Source organism: Diadema antillarum, unplaced genomic scaffold (assembly GCF_040938485.1).
Source record: "Diadema antillarum isolate AM-2024a unplaced genomic scaffold, OU_Dant_1.0 seq00000423_RagTag, whole genome shotgun sequence".
Classification (NCBI taxonomy): Eukaryota; Metazoa; Echinodermata; class Echinoidea; order Diadematoida; family Diadematidae; genus Diadema; species Diadema antillarum.
The window spans coordinates 94,055-118,372 of NW_027271406.1; the positions used below are offsets into that span (position 1 = coordinate 94,055).

At 39.2% G+C, this 24,318-nt stretch overlaps 1 protein-coding gene across 1 annotated transcript in view; it reads left to right on the plus strand.

The window, feature by feature from the left end:
- Window positions 1–17,781, plus strand: part of LOC139732452 (prestin-like) — a 31,890-nt gene extending 14,109 nt beyond the window's left edge. Inside the window, exons 5-16 of the mRNA XM_071643315.1 lie at window positions 358–531; window positions 1,694–1,846; window positions 4,041–4,123; window positions 7,370–7,523; window positions 8,969–9,082; window positions 10,115–10,192; window positions 11,146–11,241; window positions 13,053–13,229; window positions 14,441–14,662; window positions 15,142–15,295; window positions 16,126–16,229; window positions 17,698–17,781. Of these exons, the coding sequence (XP_071499416.1) occupies window positions 358–531; window positions 1,694–1,846; window positions 4,041–4,123; window positions 7,370–7,523; window positions 8,969–9,082; window positions 10,115–10,192; window positions 11,146–11,241; window positions 13,053–13,229; window positions 14,441–14,662; window positions 15,142–15,295; window positions 16,126–16,229; window positions 17,698–17,781 (1,593 nt within the window). The remainder of the gene's footprint in view (window positions 1–357; window positions 532–1,693; window positions 1,847–4,040; window positions 4,124–7,369; window positions 7,524–8,968; window positions 9,083–10,114; window positions 10,193–11,145; window positions 11,242–13,052; window positions 13,230–14,440; window positions 14,663–15,141; window positions 15,296–16,125; window positions 16,230–17,697) is intronic.
- The last annotated feature ends 6,537 nt before the right edge of the window (window positions 17,782–24,318 follow it).

Sequence of the window (24,318 nt, forward strand, 5' to 3'; positions counted from 1 at the left end):
AACACGTGATGGACATCGATTCCAATAAATGTAGTACCATTAGACTTCAAAATGTAATTTATACACCTGATAAAAGACTTATAGAGAAGGGCATCAGCTAGAGATAATGGTAGCCAGCCATTCTTAATGACTTTTCTGTTATGATCGTAAAACTACAAGTAGCATGTAGGAATGTGGTGACTGATGATGGCAGTTCATACCGTGTAATATTAGTATGCCTCCTTACCGGTATAGATCGCTCTTTCAAAGGGGTGAAGAACTTGGTCAGTGATGGATGGCAAAGGGTGTTAAGCATGTAATGAACATGTTTCATCGTTATGTAACCTCATGGTAACAACACATCCTGAACATCTGCAGGTGATAATGGGTATATGTCGGTGTGGTTTCGTGACCGTCTACCTCTCCGAGGCCCTCGTCCGTGCCTTCACCACTGGAGCAGCCTTCCACGTTCTGACCAGTCAGATGCCGTCTGCCCTGGGCATCCACGTGCCAGGCCGATCGCTCGACGACAGCACTCCTGAAATCATATTCGTACGTACACACGTGCAGGAAACCTGCTCAATTATTGCGTTAATCATTATGACGTACACATTTCTTGTTGTTGCTAGTATTCAGGATCGTTTCCGCCTTACATTATTTCGTTGTCTCCCTCCCTTTCCACCATTACCCTCTCCCACCCCACCCCTCTTTTTCTCTCTTTGCCTATCTCTCTGCTCTGTTGTCCCTTTTTCCTGGAATATTCACTAAACAGACTGAGTCCTTAATAATTATGCTAAAACGCGAATAGAAAAACCAAAGTACTTTTCGATGAAAGAATTAAAATGCCTGAACTTATATACTGTCACCATCTTTGCCAATTAGCTTCATTAGGGATCAGCAAAAATAGCGGCATAAATCTCACAAATTAAGCGTGCTGATAATCTTAACTAGAAGAATTCGCTATTTTTAGACAAACCTCCTCATTTCCATGCCGAAATTTTTCATTAGATTTCTCAATCAAAGAGGGTGAATGGAAGTGCATGGATCACGAGAACATGACCAAGGCGTAATCCTGTTCATTTCCAGGATGTATGCCAAGAGGAAATATGAATGTCCGTATGAGATTATCTAATATATCGAGTCCGTCCACTTAAAGCGGCGTTGAATACTGTCGCGACAAAAGGCGGGGGATCTGTGTAACACGACCCTGCACTCACAGTGTCAACATAATCATGGGTGATCTATGTATTCCCATCGAATCCAGCTACTGTTTGGTGAGCCAGAAAACCAGCATTACCTAAACTAAACCCGTCATGTTATTGTCTTTTCGTCTGTTACGTGAACCAAATCGATTAAACCATGTTGTGCATCTCCCTAAAAACTGCTTTGCCTCCCATGCATGAAATAAATATGTGCTTTACGTGATAAAACAAGGAACCTTTCACAAATCTAATGGTAAGAAAGAAGACATTATCACATAATAGTATTATCGACATAAGTCAAATGTAAAACTGTCTGTCTTATTTCCCTCCAAAAAAGACAAATGTAAAATTCTTTGTCTTGTTTCTAGAACAAAACAAAAAACACTCAAAACGAACATAATCTTAATCATCAGAATAGATTCGCAAATGTGTAGTAGATTGACGAGGTTTCTGTAATTTGTGTTTGTTTCCTCCATCACCTTTGTTAAAATTCTCTAAATGTCGATCTGCAGATTTGGAAGCATCTAATCTCCCACATCTCGACCAGTAACGTAGCAACCATCATCATCTTCGTCACGGCGTTTGGGATACTGGCCATCACCAAGGAGATCATAGAGAAATACAAGGAACGAATCAAGATCAACATCCCAATCGAACTCATCGTGGTGAGTGATAAAAGATGTTCCCAAAATTATATCCCCTCCATTACAGATTTGTCAACCTCGTCTCTCCTCTATAAAATGTCTTTATCTAGTAAGATGATCACGCTCTACTGACCAATCCTGACTCTATTTTCGTATCCATTACATGCAACAATGTTGCCAATAGTCCATGACAATGCACTTAAACACAGAAGGAAGTTCTGACAACAACTGTGTGTATTTTATACTGCACGGCTTGATATATAAATGGACAGATAATAAAATGTGTATATTGATAACTAACTGGCAGAATGATACGTACATAATTAGAATTATATACTATCTTTATGTGTGATATATTTATATACATAAATGTATATACAGTGTATATACGTATATATACAGTACTTGTATCTAGAGAGAGAATGAACGAGAGATTTAATAATTTTATTATGGCAATGGCAAGTTAGACCCTAAGCCTTGTGAGATTGAAGCGACAGTCGTACTGAGAGATAGATCCAATAGATCTTGTGTGGGTAAAACTTTTTGAATCATCCAATTCCTGAAAGCTCGGATAGCTAACATTATCTTATTGACGCGCTATGTTGCGTTTAGTCTGTGCAACACATGCTACTCTAATTGAACGTGACAACAGGAGCAAACACTCATATTACGTTTGTTCTGGGATCTGTCTTGAGTGTTAATGCGTCATGTTCTGGCGGCATCTGCCGCTGTCAATTTGGAGGCACGAACTTCCTGCTGGGTGTGATTCTGATCTTCCACCTTTTATCTCACCATGGAATACGGTACACTCTTTTTCAGTGAGCAGAGCCCAATTTGCAAAATGCTTTTCCAACAAGGTGTGTGCTTGAGGATTAAAATGAGACTTGACCTGTTGGAGAATAGGGAAATGTTGAAGCATGATAGTCGAAATGCATATCTTGTGTTGTCCACTATAGGCTGCAGGTCCAAGTTGGGAAGAACTAACGAATAAATCTGAGTGCGTGAATCCCCGCATATAAATACACGCTCGCAAGCAAGTCCGCACGCATGAGCCCGCCGTAACTATGGATGATAATGGTAACACAATGGTAGCAATGTCTATTCAACACGAACGCCTTTAGGGAAGCATTGTTTCTCACGAAGAAAGCCATCATTTCCAACAGATTTGGTCCATGTTCTGGGTTTTCTATAACCATGTCAACTTGATCTTTGATGACTTTGAATCGTCATTGTTCAGTATTCAAAGACGACGTCGTTCAATAAATGTAAAGACACTGAAATAAATCTACGCTTCAGGAATATGAATGCGAAAACGCCTTTGTTTCCATTGTATGCCCCGTCACACACACACACACACACACACACACACACACACACACACACACACATACATTCAATGTTAATGTACTGAACATTATTGCGCTGACTACAGTCAATCCTACAGTTAGGGTTCATCATTTCTGAAGGTTCGTTATTCCGGAAGTTCGTTATTCCGAAGGTTCGTTAATCTAAAAATAAAATAAGCTTCGTGTTTCCGAAGATCCACTGATCCGAAAATGAAATAAGGTTCGTTATTCCGAAGGTTCGTTAATCCGAAAATAAGAAAAAAGTACGTCATTCCGAAGGTTTGTTAATCAAGAAACGAGTTAGTATCTTAATAAAGTAAAATGTTAAGATAATTACACATCTGCGGATAGTGTGCATATTTTTCCCTAATTTTTCGGATTAACGAACCTTATTCTAATTTTCGGAAAAACGAACCTTCGGACTAACGCACCTTTGGAAAACGCGCTTTCGGAATAACGAACCCTATTTCAATTACGGAATAACGAATACTTCGGTGTCAGGAATTTGTGTGCTTCGGAATAACGAACATCACACCCCTCTACGACGGTGTTTTAGGAAGATTTAAAAAAAAAATGAGGGCTTTCTCCTTGGTTGGTTGTTGGGTTTTTTTTCAAAATCGTAGATCAGCTTTATGACTCACATTAAATGATCGGTCTTAACGATAGGTTATCCACAGTACATAATGGACAATTAATTTTCAAGAAACAAGTCCTTTCTTTCATGCTACAGTTTGATTTTGATTGCATGGCGAAAATGTCGGGAGCCAAAGTAGCCAGGTTTGGAAGTCTGTCTGTACTCGATAGGCTTCCCTGTGCTTTAGATATTAGCCGGGTGGTGATTAATTCTTTGTGTTCTCTTTGTGACGTAGGTTATCATCTCCATCATCGTGTCGAAGTTTGCCAAAATGTACCAGCGTCACGGAGTGGACATTATCAACGACATCAAAACCGGGTGAGTAAGATAGTCAGGAATTTCCTTCTGCTCACTGTTACCTTATTCGGCACTGTGAGCCAGAATGTTTGTCTGTCACCTACCACAAGTTTTTTCCTCTCTCCGCCTCCCACACTCCCTCTCTTCCAACTCTTTCTCTCAATCTCCTGTCATTTTTCCTGAAAGCATCTTGTCAGAAGTTCATGAGATCTTTGTTTTACTTTGCTGTTACCCCTGTCGGAATTAACAAACACCTTTCGGGTGTGTTTATTTTGTTGCATTTTCTGTCGTCTGCTTGATATTCTATCACTCAACACACGTCTGCTTGATATTCGGCATGTCATTGGCACGATGCGTCACTGCTTTACGGCTTTCCCACGATGTCCCTGTTTCTGCGACAAAAAGTTGGCAAATATCCTTTCTAAGGGATTGTACGAGATGGACATTGCCGACGCTATTTTTACGATACAAAGCGTCCGCACCCTTCACCATAATGTATACATTATTTCGATCTATAAAATGACGACGTGCAAGAAGCACACACTCAGAGCCCAGGCCGCTCACGAGACGGCCCAACACATGACATCCGTTTGTCGCACGCTCTTCTGAGTCACAGTCCCTCGACGACGCTCTTAAGGGTCATCTCGGGGTAAAGAGGCAAAAATTCGATAAAAAAGGAGGGAGAATAAAAAACTTGATTACTCACACACTATTTTCCCCCTCTGGAACTACCAATGTTCCACACATGCCCACACATAGTTAAAAAAAAAAAAACGAGAGATGGAAAATTAGTACAGTGTAGCAACTTGCCCCAAAATAAACCGGGACTTTCTAAAAACGAGTCGCTGCGGTCGAGATCGCAGGAAGATACAGTCCCCGGGAATATGGCAGAGAGCATCACATCATACGGAGTGTGTGCCAAAAAATTCGCCCTGGGTCCTGTCTGCAGCCTTGGCCCCCCGCTCTTCCTGTGTCTACGGATGTTGGGATCCCTGTGCGACCAGCCAACCTCATGATGAGTCCTCTCGCATTTCACCGAAGAAGGAGGGGAGAAGGGGAGTCCAAATTTGGCATTGAACCAGGGGGAGGTTTCCTGACATAAAACAATTTAAAGTCACGTTGGCATGGTGAAGGAGAAAGAATAATACCAAGTTAACGTCTGAAATTTAGCCACTTATGCATCTATAATGTGTGAATTGCCCTATAAATTCACTAATCATTCTCGATGGGAAATTATTTCTTACCCTCGCCAAGATTGTTAACACCGATCATTTTGTAGAGCCAATATTGTGGCGTTGTTCATCTATAGTGAGCCTTGATTGAATTCCAGAAGTAAGAGTAGATGTGTCGTATTGGGTAGGCCAGTCACTCAAAGTCTTTAATGACAGGATGTAGTCCTACTTCTCGAGGCATCATCGACGTTCAATCGATGAGATACTCATTATTTCATACAGAAAATGATAACAATTATAACGACAATTATCAGGCTGCAGACGAGTCCTAGCACTGAATGTAAGTTTATGAGGAGAATGAAGCATCATTCTACATGAGATGACGACATAATATGATCATGAAATCATCACAGAAAACCTGTATGATGTCATCACATCCTTTTGTTTGCCTATCCGAAAGACAAATAAATCTTAATCTAACACTGGTTATATTTTTAGTGCAACCATAATCTACAGATAAAACCAATAAATTGAAAAAAGACCATCAAAATGTTATGGTCGACAGATACAAGATAAAGATTTGAAAAGGACCACAGAAGTTTTATTAACGGCTACGGCACAAGGCTTTTAAGATCTAGTGGTGAGTCAATACTTCAAAGAGCGGGCCTGGATGTCGCCGGAATTCTAAAAATCAAAGCTCTCGGCTCCTCCTTCAGATAGAGCTTGATCTTCACGTACTTCACGTACCTTAAACAACGAACATCAATTTCTAAGTATGAGAACTGCAGGCATGGTGCGAGTCTCGAAACGGTCCCAAAATGAAAGTGAACCGGTCGTACATTTAAAAAACGTAATATAAAAGAGACAGCCATACATGTAACATCTGCTGTACCTGACACTGAAGTCACAATAACAATTAACAGTAAATTTTCAGTTTTCGAGACTAGGCTTGCTACATAGGTACAACCTTGACCGTGTTTTTTTCCAAAACAAGCTGCTTCTTAGTTTCCAAACATTTGTTTTACACTTTTACGAAGGAAAACGTTTCAGGGGTACTGAGAAGGCTAAGATAAAACGCCCTCGCACTCATCCAGGTCTTTATCTGGACGAGAAAAAGAAGTCCTGGAGGAGGAGGGTACATTGTTTCATCATGACGAAATAATATACAGACTGCAGACTGGGGCCAGTGTGTGGTTGTGGAACCTGTATCTCATGATAGATGAGTAACGATGACTGGACTTTAGCGATCCCATTTTACTTTCTAGGGGAGATTGTCTTCTCTGATTATTGTTGTCACACCAGGGAGGTGAGTCTCACCTCCCTGGTCACTTAAATTGGAGAAGTGTTGTATGCAGACGGTCTGTGCTCACGTTCATGAACAGTGGGCAGAATATTATCTGTCCCAAATAATTCACTGTGATACCCGAGATGAACACACTCCGGAGTTGGAGCAAAATAAATATCATTCATGTCCTCCCTGGTTATCTGCCTGTTGAGAGTTACATCAATTACAACTGTAATCCCAACTGTCATGGCAACAACCAAAGACTGTCCCCAGCTGATTGGTTGTTGCCATGGCAGCTGAAATCATAAAAGTAACGTTTTTTTCGCGATAGTTTTCCTGAACGTCATTTTGCAGAATTCAATTAATTATAACGATCCACTGGAGACTCTAATAGCTGCTTGACCTGTAAATTGAGAAATGTTTTGCCAACTCGTATTAGTGGATACGTGTAAATGATGATCGCAGCCGAGATGAGGATTACAAACGTGCACATGGATTATACACTTGCGTTTAGTGTAAACCTGACAAACAAATAGCATGAAATTAATTCCAGGTGGTTCTGATATCGTTTTGATTACTACATGAGGCAGTGCAAAAAAAAAATGGATTCAATAAGATATGGAATTTCAGTGCTGAGATATCACCAAGACACTGCTGAGAAAGGAATGTTTAGTAGCATTAAATTAACAAAGAATTTTCTAGATGCGAGTTCGTTAATACATGTTCGTGTCATTGTATGAATGTGTTCATCATGTTTGATTCATAAAAGTTGTGACGTTTCTTCCGTTTGTTTTTCATCGCTCATCACAGTTTCCCTCCCCCACGCATGCCGTCCATGTTCGGAACCCTCTTCGGATCCCTCATCGGCGACAGCTTCGCCATCGCCATCGTTGCCTTCGCCCTCTCCGTCTCGCTCTCGAAGACCTTCGCCACCCGAAACAACTACGAGATCGATGCCAACCAGGTAATCATGATTAAATGAATGGATAAATATATAAACAAATGACTGAAAATACGAGAAGATATGATAAAGTTGCTTAGAGGCATAATTTACCATTTACAGATGAAACAAAACACTAGCTTTAGTGCTTCAAAATAGTTCTAAAATGTGAGTTAGGAATAGAAACAACCAATGTAAAAATTTGAATCAGTATAATCGATGTAAAGTATTGTTAAATATACGAAATGTGAACAAAAGTTATAACTAAAATATTTCCAGACTAAACCATCTACAGTTATGGTTTATTGAGAAAATGCATGGTAATATCTCTTTATATTTTAGGCGACAAATTTTACATAGTCTACCCTTTGTGATACAACTGACCTACACATGCATGGCATATATGCATCAAATGTGGTATTTTGAACATTTTTTTTTTAAATCACTGCTCCCAAATGTACGCACGACCTTTAAGGTGTACATGTCTAGTAAAGCACGGACACTGAGTGAAGAAATGAATTAGTTCAATCGTGGAACTGTTGTAGCTCCATGGGTCGATGTAAGTATTGTCAATAGGGGATGAAAACACAGAACACAAACAAAACAGAACAACAAAATTCTGGATTCACATGAAACCAGCTGATTCACCCTCTTACCAAATTTGACTCTCGTGTACTTTACAAAAATTTTCTTTAGCAATTTATTTTAGTCACACGTGTCTGCGGGGAATCATTACCTAGAGATGTGAAGACCTATCATGTATCAGTGATAAACATTCTGTTGAAAGAAATGACAAGTGTTCTGCTGTCTGAGGCAAATAGACATAGAGGAATAGATACAATAGAGATTGGAAGACAGACGATAAAAAAAGAGGATCGCTATAAAAGTCGAGTAATGAAGTTCTGAAAGACATGCCGAAGAACAGGACTAAATGAAAGGAGGACAAAAAGATGGGAAAATGATAAAAGAGTTGTTACAATTTCGTGGCCCTAACTACCTTCTGTCATTTTCTAGGATAAGTCTGGCGTTACTGATTGACAGCATTTGCTGTATCGATTCATTCCTTCTCCTGTCCAAGTCCCCTGCCGGATTTCCTGTAGGAGCATACCAAATAGCACGTGCGGTTTACAAACGTGCGATACTTTATGAATCATTCATATTAGGAAATTTGAAAATTACTGCCATTTTTATCATTCACCAATCTCATACTGTGAAATAAAATGTTCTCTGTATGCGATGTGCTTTTGATAATGAATACAAACGAATGACGAAAAAGTAGTGAACAAACAGAACTGTGGTGTTTATGATGTACTCGGTAAATTAATGTTATTTCTTTTGTACACTGGACATGGAATGCATAAAAATCGATATAAGCACGCGTTTTCTTTTTCTGCATTGCGTGCGACTTAAGTCATATGAACGTAGCACCAGAGTATACTCTTTTTTAATCACATTTTTTTTTCTTGCAGGAAATGTTGTCCTACGGAGTTGCGAACATTGTTTCATCCTTCTTCCACTGCTTCGTCTGCTGTGGCGCCCTTGCGCGTACGTCCATCCAAGAGGCTGTTGGAGGAAAAACTCAGGTAATTTTTTTTCTGTGTTTATCGTCACATCCACTCTGAATATTACACTAATTAAACAAATAGTGCTTCCTTTTCTTTCTAGTAATGAGCCCTGTTATTATTATCGTTTTTTTAATAGTTATTTTAACTTGTGAGACTTGTCCGCCTTGCTTACGATTGATACAATTAACCAGACTACTATAATTGAATACAGTAATGAGTGACAGGTGCAAGAATATACGAGGGAAAAATCAGAAAACACAGCTCTTCACATGAAAACAATTGTTCAGAAAGACTCTACAAACTCAATATACTTTAAAGAAAACAATAACAAATACTGTGCACTGAAACTGAAAAAGAGAATTGATACCTCGAAAAGGATACATACACTTGGCATTATGCGTGGTGCGGATGCAATCGGAAATACAGCACGTAGGTGCCAGGAGAATTCTCGTCGATTAGTGCGCCACCTCTCGATGTGAATCCTTTAATCCCAGAAGTCATTGCGGTAGCGATACTCGAGTAGTCGTTGGGGAACACAGGGGAAGCTAGGGCAGAGGGAACGACAGGAACATGGATATCCGTCAGGGGAACATCCATCCTTGGAAAATGTGCTCATCTGAGTTTTTGTGATTAGGGGGGATGTAGACACAATTTACGTAGACACAATTTACGCTGACTCATTTTTGTTTCTTCTTCTGGCAATCATCTGAGCGCGATGATAGCATGTAGCTTAAGACGTGCGATGTGACAAATTGCACTATCTGCACTGCAGTGAATAATTATGTTCGTCAGAAAGTCTTGCAATACTAGTACCACCAACCTTCTCCTGTGAAGGGGAGAGTTCACATAAGAGTATATACACACACTACAACAAATTCCATTTGAAATAAATCATCAGTATATGAATGACAAAATCTGTAATTGATGTTGGAATCCTTTTCTTCAATCCTCAGTTCTCGGAGTTTTGAATGATTCAGATCATGTAACATTTCTTTTAACCGCTTATAATATAACACGATATTAATCTTAGAGATCTTGTTCCGGTTGCAGGTTGTCACTCTGGTGTCTTCTACCATGGTGATGTTTGTGCTACTCTTCATGGCTCCGTGGTTCGAACCCCTCCCGAAGGTAAGCCCACACCTCTTTTTAAATAAAAAGAGACCATCCAACCGTATCAACTCAAACAGAGCATTCCACTTCATGGACCTCTCAGTTCTTTTTTCTCAACTGAAGCATAACTTTGTACTTTTTTTTTGCCAGTATGCATTCTTTTGTTTATCTGTATCATTTATCTTTTTGCAAAGTCGAATGTTTATGTTTATGATGTAATTCCAAATTTATTACGCGTTATGTTTTGTTGGAAAAACAAGAATGAAAATAAATGAATTGAATTGAATTTAATTGAATTGAAAGGACTCACTTAACTTTTAACTATGGAACATTGAGCAAGCACTATAGAATCGTAAATCACAACTGAGTCACAGGTTTTGTGGAATCTTACATTTGCTACACTACATTCTATATAGTCAACAGCATATCATCTACTACTTCGCTATTCCGGCCAATCGAAAAACAAAAGTGAAAATGAAAAAAAATGAAAGTTACATTTGCGAAATTTCGTTCATAGTGTCAGGGCCAACAACAACGACGACGACGACAACAACAACAACATCATCAACAACAACAACAACAACAACAACAATAACATCAACAACAACATCAACTACAACAACCACAACAACACCATCATCAACAACATCATTAGCAACATCATCATCATCATCATCATCAATAACAGCGACATCAAGAACAACGACCACAAATGCAACAACATCAACAACAACAAAGAATCAGATTACAAGCAAAAATCATCACAAGGGATCGTATCGATTAACACATTGTTATATTTGCTCTGCCTCTGAACGCTATTGCAAACAAACTTACTTTACTATGACCTAGTTGTAAACAATCCACATCCTGCTACATGTACATCCATTTCTTTGTCGTGTTTGTGCTCTCTGTGCACACGGTTTGTGTTGCTTTAATCATGTTCTCTTCTCTTTTGCGCCCCTCCCACACAGGCCGTTCTTGCTGCTATCATCTGTCAGGGTCTCAAGGGGATGTTCTTGCAATTCAAGGATCTCCACTTCCTCTTCCGATACTCAAAATATGACTTTGTGAGTTGAAAAAAGGGAGAAGAGAATTAAAGTTTGCGCTAATGTCAAAAAGAGGCAGTAAAAAGACATAATTATTATCTCTTTCTCTGCAATTCTGTGCATAAGAACATAATGCTTATTACTCTTTCATTGTTAATCTTTTCATCACTTTATCACTCGCAAAATCAAGTGTTTTGTACGATTTAGGTTTGCTTGATATTAATGTCACTTGAGATCACATGCAAAATAACGGTAGTATCTATCGGCTTATGGAGAATGTTGCATTACAGTGGGCGACTTTCGCATATGATGGGATATACGAATACCTTCACAAATACATTAAAGCGATAGTATGGATTCCTCTAGCAAATTACAGATTATATTAGTAATTAGCGGTAGAATCATTTCACTCTCTTTTTAAACAAAATTTAAACACTGAAAACTATTCCATGTCATTTTGGCTCCTCGCTGTTGATTTTTCTCGGAGATGACTTTCTATCTATTAATATATTTTACCACCGTAAGTTGTTGGGGTGTCAAAGCCCTTGATGGCACTCCGAACATGTGCAGAAACTTCATTTAACGCTTGCATTGACCTTTAGTGCTTTGTAGGTCAAGGTGGACACTGAACTGTATACAATCGTCATTTGCCTGACACCAATTTACGTCCACCTGTTGCTCTTATCTGAAGGAATTTAAAATCATGGCTCTCAAAACTCAATCTATCTCAGAAAGGGGCTTGGTCTTATCTTTTAACAGAGACAACCCATCATGTCATTGCGTAGCATATTTCATTTGATAGTTTTACTGAGACACTTGGACGCATACTTCATGATAAATATAAAGACCCCTGAACGAATCTCTGAAGTCATAGAAACTGTCAATGCAAATTGCATTCATTAACCGAAAGCAGAAAAACCGTCGCTTTAACCAAGCTCTTTTCAGACTAATTTTCTACTAGGTTTAACCCTAAAGGGGCCGGGCTTTTTTGGCTATGCTCAGACCGGGGGGGGGGGGGGGGGGGGTGGGGGATGGATTCCGCCCCCCCCCCCCCCCCCCCCGAGATCTCGGCCATCGGTGGTGCGATCGCGATGAAATTTTGCATGCGTGAGACCCGCGTCATAATCTACAAGATTGTGTCATAAGATTTTTTGAAACAATCAATTTCTAATTTTAATTAATCAATTATGCAAATTAAGCTCAAGATCATATCTTAGCCTAATTAAAAGCATTGAGAGTCTAATTTTTTATTTGTAAATCTGTTTTAGCATATTCAACAATTGTACATCACAAAAACTTCCAAAATTCATTTCAGTTCTTATGTATTTTATTGTTTTCAGAATTTCTTATGTATTTCTGTGTTTTTCAACTTCTGTTTTTTCTTTGTTTTTTCATTGGAAATTGTCACTGACCACTTTTCTACCATAATTACCACAAAACTAATCAATGAAAGTGATTAATTGTAGAAATAATCAGGTTTTTATGACTTTCATGACAGAGCACTGTTTTCCATAGGAAATGTACACAAAATCACAAAATTGTGCCCGTTTTGGGGCGACATTCCGTTACAAAAATGGGCGTGGCTTCGCAAAAGTATGCGCGGACGCCGCAAATTTGGTCTCAAAAGTTGCGCGAGACTTGAACAAACAAAGTCAAGAAGCCTCGCGACGAGGCCTTCTCGCGTTACGGAATTATAGCGCGAAACGTCGGGGGGGGGGGGCGGATTCCGCCACCCCCCCCCCCCCCGGCCCTTTTAGGGTTAAGGGGAGGATTACTGCCGTTGAATAAAAGGTCACTATAGTTTATAATTTTTATGTTCAATCTTCTCGAAGGTTATCTGGATCGGCACCTTTAGCGCCGTTGTCTTCATCGGAGTCGATCTCGGTCTCGGTGTTGGGGTGGTCGTGGCCCTGTTCGTCACCGTGGTCAGAACGCAGACACCACACTTTTCAACCAGAGGCCACATCCCGGGAACTGAGATGTACAAGAACATTAAACGATACAATACCGTAAGTTGATAAGATGATTAGATTGTGTCATTCCTTGATGCAATTAATGACCTTGGACTCAGGAAGTAAAATCTGTTCTTGTGTCACTTGCACATTTTTCAGAAGACGTACGGTTGCTGCAGTATGGTTTACATGTTAAACCCGTCGTTTCTTCTTTTTTTTTTCCTCGAACACTTAGATGAACTAGATGATAAGTACAATTTAGCCGTCGTCAAATTTGTCATGCTCTTTTACATACTGTGCCAGCTAGAGACCTGATCATTTCTATTGATTATGATGATTGATCACCATAATCATTATTTTTTTTTGTCTAGCACTTAATCTCTAGTCATCTGATACACTGTATTCACTGAACAACTCTGTGATAGGAATGATCATCGTTTGTTTTTATATCGCCCCAAAGATTGAAATGTGATTATATTAATCTCTTTAATCCTTCTAAGATAATCTGATTTTCGATTGTCAAAATATAAACAGATATCTGACAAGTTGCTGTGTTTGTTTGGGTTTTTTAAAGTTAGTTCTTAGCCTTGTTTCCTGCGGTAATCCGCATAAGATTTAATCAGTCGTACCACACTATATACGCGTTGATATTCCTGCAATCATTTCCACAATATAAAAATTAGTATAAAACGTGAATCGATGAATAAGTATACCTTTTTGTGTTAGTTAATTCCTGTGTTACACGATTGCAGGGCTACGGACCCTACATCATGATCAATCAACCCAATTGTGTTTACTTCGTTGTAATTGGAGGAGCAATTTTCCCTGTGGTACATTCATGCTTGTTTTCTTTCGAAGTGACGAATATTTCCAATGTACATGTATCTAAAGATGCTAAAAGCAAGATTTAAAAAAAAGATGAGGAACTAGTCAAAAAGTGTATGCGTATACGTTTCTCCATTCCACTTAAGCTTTTCTTTCTTTGTAGTCCAGTTTGATGACAGTGACAGCACTTACAGTTGTATCATTGTGAGACAATTTCACATAAATAATAACTGGAGAAAAAGAGCTTTCAAAGACTTTGAATTACAGAAGACACATTTCCTGTAAAGAGGTCAACAGGAATTCACCAAACAACAGCAAAAAACATCTGCCACTACCGCTAACAGTAATAACAATAACGGACATAACATCATCAACAAAAAAGTCAATTACGCGGTTCATTATACCACGAGTCAACCTGTTTACTCTTCCCACACCCCGTGTAGGCCAAAGAACACGAGCACGTCAAAGTGGTTCAGATGCAGGGCTCGCTGTACTTCGCCAACGCCGAGATGTTCCGCAACCAGGTGTACGAGGCCGTGGACATCAACCCCGTCAAACTCCTGGTCAAGATCCAGAAGGCGCGCGACAAGGACGCCAAGATCAAGAAGCGATCGGAGAACAGCAACGTCCCCATGGACGTGCTTGAACTCACCGCCACCCACGAGGTGAGCTGTGACATCAGCCTCTTCTTCCACGTCTTTGCAGCACAGATTCTTGTTAATTTGTTACTCTAATGAGTATTCATGATACCGATGGTGGTGTAATGTGTATCTTTAACCTATTAAATTGTTGAGTAAGGGCTGAAAGATAACCCACTCCATCGGATGTATTCTGTATACAGATGTCTTTTGGTATACTCTGTGGACAATAGAATCCAGTGATTACGGTAGACTCAAACAATATGATTTCAATCACAGAAACATTAAAATTGTAATATTTGTTCATTCTCAGGTAGGTTTGCCATTTTGTCAAGAGCTGCCGCAAAGTACATAATCGCACGTAATGGTTCATACAAAACCTAACTGTCTTCGTCGTGTCGTTTTCCTTGAAAAAAAAAACCAAACAAACAAACAAACAAATATATTCCTACTATTGACTGACAATGTCGACATCTTCGCATGCTCTTATCATCCCTGTCATTCAGGAAACCCTTCGAGAACGAAGCTTGAAAATTAAAGCCATCATCATTGACTGCGGTCACTTCGGTTTCGTCGATTCGATGGGAGCTAAGACCATGGCATCACTGGTCAGCGACTTCCGGGAAGTTGGGGTGTCCGTTGTCCTTGCCGGCTGCTCCGGTAAGACATCCTTAATTAGCACCTCCGCTGCTCGCAAGCAAGCCCCCTACATTGACCTGAATCCTGACGTAACAGTATCGGAAATAACAGATTCTTTTAAAGGCTGATAACGTGGCTTACAAGCTAGCTTAGAACACATGTTCTTCTAGCATCAAAAACACAAATCAGAAACGAATGCCCTTTTAGCACCACCATTGGCCTCTCGGCAACGCCCGTGGTGATCACCTCGAACCTGGTACAGTAGGGTGATTCATCACTGAGCGGTCTTGTAGACGTCCGCTTCCTTTAAATTAAATGAAATGACAAAGCGTCAAATTGCTACATCTGCAGCCGTTTACACACGAAGGGTTCTCCTATCGTCTCCCGCATGGTCCACGAGCTATTCTCATTGTATACCCTCCTCATCTGTTGCCTTAGTCCCACGCCCATCATAATTATAATTATAATCATAATAAGGTCTTATTTATCCAGGGTAGCCTCTTCAGTGTCACCACTGCTCTACCAGAGGGCCCTGCCATTATTTTTACCCTAGCATTGCCAGATACCCATTTATACACCTGGGTCGAGAGGGACATTGTGGGTACTAAAAGCACGGGGCGGGATTCGAACTCGGGTCCTCCGACTGGGAGTCGAGACTCTTATCCTCTATGCCACAGCGCCCCCAATTATCATGATTATGCAAGAATACAAAAAAAAAAAAGGAGAACAGATGTCAGCAGTACTCAAGTGATTAAGACTTGTTTCCTAGTCCTTATAATTGTAATTCATGCATCTTCCTATGGAATCCTTAACTTGTTATCTTTCCTGCATCTCCCTATTCGTTCTGGCAGATATCGTGATCCGGTCTCTGTCTCAACTTAGCACGATCAAGCGAGACTTGTTCTACGTGTCGGTTCACGACGCCTACCTCTCACTCAAGAACATGCAGCTGAGGGTAAGATTCTCTCTTTGTTTGCGTCAAACCATGGTGTGATAGCAATGTTCGTCTGACGACTACTCTAGTAACTTATCCTATGTCTGTAGTGATGACGGGAGTTTACAGAAAGCGGAACAATGTAATTCTTTGAGCTTAAATTAGTCCTTCAAGAATTCACGCTGCCATTGGCATCATTTGATGTTATAAAAAGGCAAAGGACGCTTATTAATAATCCATATTTCAACATGCTCGCAACATGAATCCAGCAACATCTACACACGCATCGTTCACTTCGTAATTGTCATCTATAATATTACTAATTTGCTTTTTTCACCCGGAATCCGCCATTTTCCCTTTGAACGCTGAGGGGTTTGATGTATCCGTAATAAAGCCACCCAGCTTAGCGGGGCCAGACTAAAAAATACGGTAAAATTCATAGCGATTGTTTGATGGGGAAATGAATCACGTGAAAGGAGCGGAAAATGGAGCTGAACGTAGACAGTGACAGAATAACTGCGACTGACGGCCAGAATACCCTCATCTGTGCCGGGCAGAGTCAGGGGTAATTGCTCCATCCTCCCCCAAGTCGAGTAGCGAGACTAAACCGCGAGCGGGTTTATGCTGGAAATAAGAGGCAATTTCCCCAGTCGCCCAATCATGTCTATTAGGGCCGAAGCCCCCGTCTTAGATTAAACTGCCATATCACCTATTACTCCGTCGAAAGAAATAATCTAATTCACATTTTTCCAATATCTGTTTTCTCCTTAAACTTTTCACAATTATTTACCCGTCTTGATTAGTGACTGTCTTGAGGCGATGGTTACACGGGAAGAAAACTGCTTCCCTTATCCCATTAACCCAACCAATAGAATACCTGACGTTATCATTTTTGTAGGTCAATCTACCCCCTTCTTTCTTTCTTTCTTTCTTTCTTTTATTTTTAATTAGAGAGATGGGATTGCATCAAGTTTTTTCTTCTTGTTTGTACATGTATAATTTTGTAAGTGGCGGGATCCACAATCTACAAGATTCGCTTTTTAGCGAGTCCATCATCTCCACCCCAAATTATTTATCACTCAAATGTTTCACTTCTTTAATCCTCATCATCGTTTTGATCACTATTGTCTCTTTCCTTCTACATACATTGTGCTATTGATTACGTCAAGAAAGAGAAAGAGAATAGACTTGAACGTGAGCAAGTGAAGTGGAAATATTTAGAATAATCTTATGATTTTCTTGAATTATTCATTCCTTTTTATGCGGTATACCACTGTCACAAAGTTAGTACTATGTTGAAGATATTATCTAAATGATCCAGGTATTCAAACTATGTCAATCCTTCGTAACCCATGTTAAACTGTAAAAAGATCAATGCCATATACTGCGGCTGGAATCGGGTGAGAATGATTATAGGGCGTTAAGTTGCCACTGAACCGATGGTGTTCGAGGCAACCTTCTCATCGCCTTTACTTCTATTCAACCGCAGGTGGCGTCCCTCATGAACAGAGACCGCCCCAAGAAGAGGTCGTCACGGTGGAAGCGTTTTCGTGAAGCAACCAGTACCATGTAGGCTGAGCGATTCAGAACACGTTGAGGAAGAGAGGCCGGGGTAAACCTGGCCTGCAGGAAAACAGAAAAGGGCTCGATGGACTTAAAAATGGAGACTGACCGCAAGCTGCAACAGTGTTGATGATAATAAAATTATCAGGGTTCAAATAATGTTTATCAAGCTGTTGTTTGAGTGGGGATGTCCCAGGCTGCTAACGGGTGATAGTTAAAAGACAACAGAAAACTAAACCAAACGTGATAAAGGTTTTAACATGGGAAAGGGCAGGGGATGGAATAGTAGATTTGTCGCAAAAGAAACGACTTGTGTAAAATCTTTTTGCTGCTCTTGTGAACGAACGACCAACTTTATACTTTTATAATGACACAGACTTTATCTTTTATAGCAACAAAATGTAAAAAGGCTCTTAACCTATGATTGTGATGCAGCAATAAGGCATGTTCATATAATGGACGGGAAATGCAGAATATGTTCCATTTATGATACACCGTAATTTCATGACTATCATCGTCATGTGAATGTTCTCAATGTACCGTGTAGGGCTTATAGTTTGAAATGTAATGACTGAAGAACCAAAATGAGCGAAACAAGGTTTACAAAGGAAATAGTGATGTTGAGTAAGATACATGTATATACTGCTGGAAAACAGGGTACGAAAAGCCATAGACACAAGATGAAAATTTGAAAGACAGAATATTCGACGGACATGCCATCCGTTCAGCAGGAGCGGGAAGAAAAAGTTGTCCACTGCTAGCAGCTATCAGAGCAAGACTAGCGCCATCTACAGCTGGACCTGAACGCATGCCGTTCAAGGCAGAATTTGCTGAATTCTCCCTATCGCATTAGCCGATATCAAGCGATATCACCTTGCGATACCGATATCTGATCGATCGTTCTTGGGACGTGCACTTCCAGTTTTGCAGTTTACCCACGTCACGTCCTTCATCTATAGATATTTTCCATAATTTCGTTGTTTTGCATCATCGGCCCAGCATTCATGGGCCACTTTGCAGAAGAATCCCATTCATCAAAAAGTTACAGATTAGAAAATAACTCTATTATACAGAATTGATTATAAGACAGAATTTAATACGAACTGTGAATACTAGTACTTCGGCGTTCAATGTGTAGAAAAGCGTACATTTACACATCGTGCGTTCATAACCGGAAGTAAAAAATTAGAGCGCCACAGCGTTCAGATTCGGAGAGCTATATGCGATAGGGAGAATTTCACAGCTGTGTGTACAGTTGTACAATTTACTTCTCCGGGCGAGAAGAGTAAATCAATACTACTCTTTTTGATATCATTCTTAATTTTTTATGGACGTGAATTGCATATTTATATTCACACGTTAACAGAATGTTTTGACTCTTTCGTTTAGAAGTAGATCAGAGAAAACCAGCTGCTGAACGTTTTGTTGGGTGATAAAAATTAAGACAACTACGACTACCATCATTTCGGGTCTTGCCCAAGAGGGCGTTTGTAGCAAACAAAAGTGACAACAACAACAGGCTCTACTGTACAAGCTTTTTTTTTTCCTCCGCCTTTTTTTCTCCGCCTTATTTTCACGTTGTTGTTGTTTTAAAGGAAGAAAAAAGAGAGAAATATTTTTATGGAGACTGTTCCACGACTAGTCTCTGAACAAATCTTACGTGATACATGTTACAACCAATGACTAATGCGTCTAATATTGGCGCTGTGATCAGGGGAAGTCAGAATCGGTAGGAAATCATTGAATGTCCGATATCCCTACAAAAATCTTACTCCTCATTTGTCCTATAAACACGATTGAGTTATGAGTCAATATTTAGCTGCAGAATACAATTGTTTCCGAGCAAAGAAGTTCATGTTTTCAATGCTTCTAGTGAACATATTCTGTGCACAAGAGATAGTATGTAAACCCTTCAGGTAATTGAAATAATGCAATGCAATCAAAACTTTGAAAAAGATGATAATCATATTGTGTTTTTGTGTGACGTTTTGTTCGATAAAAGCTGTCCGTCTGTTTACTGTACTCTAGACTAATTGAGTGGAGAGATAGGTTCTCTTCTCACGACCACGTTCAATGTTCATCTTTTGTTGAGTACTGGCTGTAGGGCAACCGCAGAATTATTTCCTCCACACCTTCAAAAAGACGACGAAAACAAAATGTTTTCTTAAGAGTTCTATTGTAGTAAGCTAGATTGGGGGAGATTTGGCGGTTTTGGAATTTGGCTGTGACACATGTAAAAACCCTTTAAAAAAGAAATCCTCGACACCGAACTTTACCTTTATTTGTGTATATGTGTGTGTGTTTTCTCTCTTCAAGGGCTTAAGAGTAAAAACAACACATTGCCTGCCCCTAAATCTAAAGTCACTTCAAATACCACAACATCAACATCATCAACACCAACAAAAAGACAAGCATGATTTTAAGAGAGTCTACATAATGATTATGAAAAAATGTCATTTAACAAATGTTCATTATTATTACGCTGTAAATTCTTATATTTGGGAAAACTGTTTATAAAATGGTCCCGTTACGATTTGCTCTCTTTGTGTGTATTTTCGCTGTATATAATAGATTTTGTCTCTCGCTTTGTGTATATCCTTATGGTTCACAATGACGTCGATATAAATGTGACTTATTGTAATCTCAGTTACATAATTATGTGCTTAATCTTTGTTCCCATGAACAAGTATCATAATGTAATCGGAGGAAATTGCAAGCAAAAAATAAAAGTGATGCTGGAATTGCAATGAAAAAAAAAATGAAATAAAAGATATTCCTTTGATTCTCTGTTGTCTTTGTGTGAAATAAAGTCCGAATGATCTGCGAGGAGGTAGCCTCAAAACAAGATCAGTAATGCGATTTAAAGTATCAGGACTTGATGCGGACTCCTCCAGGGGCCCAAATGACAATGTGCGTGAGTTGATCACGAATTGAAGAGTCTTTAAAGACTTTATCTTATCACTAAAATGTCTGTCAATTAGAAAGAGCAAGTCAAGGAACTCCCCACTTAACAATTTGAGAGTCAGCGCCGAGTATTGATACTTGTCAATATAGAGCCTATAAGTGCAACAGGAATACCGCCGAATGAATGACCTCCTTGGTTGTTTGTAGATATGTAGAGCCAGCTAAGATCTCAATGAGCACGATCTGGTACAGGACTGTATTTGTAAACAAGCCATGATTCAACAGCCTGATCGAGTCATGTGCAATTTCTTTCTTTCTTGTTTTTCAATCTTCAAAACTACGCATTATATACTGTAGGTGCTACAAAAAAAAAAAATCCTACTTTTGGTCCTTAATAGTTTAAAAACTATTTATCAGACAACATTGGCATTTATATGAGTAAAAGCGGAATTGCGTACAATTTTGTTGAAGCTAATTTGAAAATGAAAGCAAACTTGAGTTTCATTGAATTCAAGGTTCAGATTTTGCTCTCTGCACAGAATCAATTGGTGTGTATGGGAGTGTGCGTGGTGAAAACCCAGACAATGGCCTGGGTTTGAATACTTTATTATTCATGAGGAATGCCATTATCATAGCTATCTTTATTCAACCTGAAATGCAGTGAATGCAAGAACATGGAAAAATGTGCGTACTTTGTTTTTTTCGTGTGCATGCATTTCACCCTTTACCATGAATTCAGACTACTAGTACCCAGGGCAATCCCTTATGAATTATTAATAAAGTAGTCATGTGCCTTGGAGCAAGAGACCAGAAGCCTGGTCAGCTGAGCTCTGCAAAGGTTGTGTTCATGTACATTGTTCAGGGTCATTGTAAACACACACTCATATACACATCAAGTTTTGTACAGAGGGTTAGAATTTGACCAAAATCCGGAACCTAACCTTAACAATAATCATGGATTTACTGAAACTGATTTATGCTTTCACATTCAAATCACCTCCAACAAAATTGTACACTTTTCAGCTATGAGTATCAATGACAGTGTTACCAGATATATAGCGTTCGAACTATGGTGTATTAGGGATCAAAAGGGGGAAATGTTTTTGTAACATACACCTAGTACCTGGATAGCACGGGGTCACAAGGTCAAAACTGGTTGGAACTCGCGAGAAGTCAATAATAACCTTTGTCACATACATGACATAAGGAAAAAGCGTGATAACGCGTTCAATTCTATACTTCTCGCATCGTACGCCTGGTTGATATACCGTTTGCTTTTTGTTACCATGAAGTATAGTCACTCTAAACGAAGCTGCAAAAGGAGTATACACTCATCTTCAAGAGGTATTTAATCATAATGATGACAATTGATTAAATGGAAATGATGTTTTCTCAGGGTATCTAGCGATGTAAACACCATTCTTCCTGAAGATCTTGCCACGTTAACACCCAAACGTTCCTCTGCATGACCACCCTCGTGAATACGATATTCTGTCCAAGAGAAAGACAATGGGCAGGATTCGACCCTATGATCTCTTGTAGTGGTTACGAGTCAAGGGTCTCGTCCCCTACACCGTTCGGTACTCCTTTCTTCTCGAAAATGATTGAATTGTGCCATTTCAGACAATATAGGACCTACGTTTTGCATGTCCTTTCAAGGTACAGAGTGTGATCTCAGTACGTCTCTTTTAAGCAAAAGGATAGTCGTCCCTTGGCTAGTTTTTTTTTTATCATTTTTCATCTCAGTTTATTTTCATATTTCTCACATAATCATCACAATAAAGTATTTGAATACGAAAATTATACAAAACATAAATTAGATGAACTTCACTGGAATGTACAAAAGTTTGCCTTGGTATAAACACAAGGTAAGCATACATGGGAGTTGAACTGTGGTCATAATGCGAAAAAATATGATGGGGCCTGCGTGAAAGCAAGCTTGTATAGCAGCAGGTTACGTGATAAAACATATTAGGGGAAGTATGAAATACAGTTATTTTTAGACTATACTATAACTGGGGGAACAGATGAAAACAAACTACAAATCCGCTGAAAAAAAGGTGTGTTACTAAATAAAATGCAAAAAGGCCAAATGTTGCAGCAATATTCTAACCTACTGCAAGTAAGGACATTGGGAGAACAGCAACTGAGATTGTAGACATTGAAGTGGGTGTGGAGGTATAGATATTAAATGGCGATACAGTATGGCGTAAACACATAGAAGGTGGGATAATAAGAAATTTATCATGGATGTAAACAATTCACACAAGGGCAATAGAGCTCAGGAGTCACATTCCAGCAGGGATCCTGAAACCATGCAGGTCGTGTGACCATGGTAACCGACAGCTGTCACCTGCAAGAATTTCTATAATTTTGATTTGATTTATTGGTTTCTGTAACATCATTGTACATGCACATTCATGTACAAACATAAATACAAGTTGTTCCCAGAGTATTTTTTCTTCATTGCCTTTGCACGATATACAGCAAAAAGTACAGCAAACATACAACAAGGAATAATACAGTGGGGCTGCAGCATAAGCGTGGCTTGATTTGCGTGCAGCCCCCGTACATACATAATATTATGATATACATCGGAAGGAGAATAGGAGGGAGGGATGACTTGCATAGAGATAAGAAAGTTGAAAGGAGAAAGGGAAAGGAGAGGTCTGTCTGCTTTCACTAAAGGTTTATACAAAGTAAGATCACCTGTATCACTGATTAGCGAGACATGACAAAATATTTTCTCAATCGGATGTAACAATAAGTTCTTGAAGAGCGCAACAGGCAGACTGATCAAGAATAATGTAAATGGTTAGGATCCCACCAGACTATTAATATAAAGGATAGACAAGGGAGAAAACAATAAGAGCAACAAGTACTATACACTATGCGTGCTTTAGCTGCTCAGAAGATATTGTTTCAATTTTCGTTGGAATGAGGTTAAAGTGGTGCAACTTATAAGTTCCGTAGGGAGTTCATTCCAATACTTAGGCCCAGTGAACATAATGTTTTTTGGTTTGTTTTGGGGTTTTTTTCGCGAAAACTGTTCGGGTACGTGGAAGGTGACGCGCATAACGTTCACGAGTTGGATAATCATGAAATGTATCATTTCTTGTAGATATTCGAGAAAAATCATCTGGTAATTGCCAAGTTGAGATTCAAGCATTAACAGGCCAACGTTGTAATGAAATAACTCAGGAATTTTCAAAATTTTGTTACTCACAAAAGTTCATTCGTGTGGGTCAATATCCAATGTGCTTTACAATTCTAATACCGCGTTTTTGCACAATAAATAACGAATCGATAAGGTTTTTAGAAGCATTTCCCCAATCCATAATCCCATAATTAAGATAATCAAAGTTGAATATAAAATTATACTCTGTAGAATTATTATATGCAAAATAATAGCTAAGTTTATTAAGAACACCTACATTTCTAGCAATGATATTCTACTTACATAATTAACAAGGGTTCTCCAAGATAAATAAATCACTATCGATATAAGAACCCCAAAATTTGTACTATTGACCTGTGACAGATCTTACACAACTTGGCTTATTCATTTACAGAGTAATACACAGAAATGACAAAAACCTCATATTTCAGCCATATATGAATATAAAACTTGCCTCAAAACAAC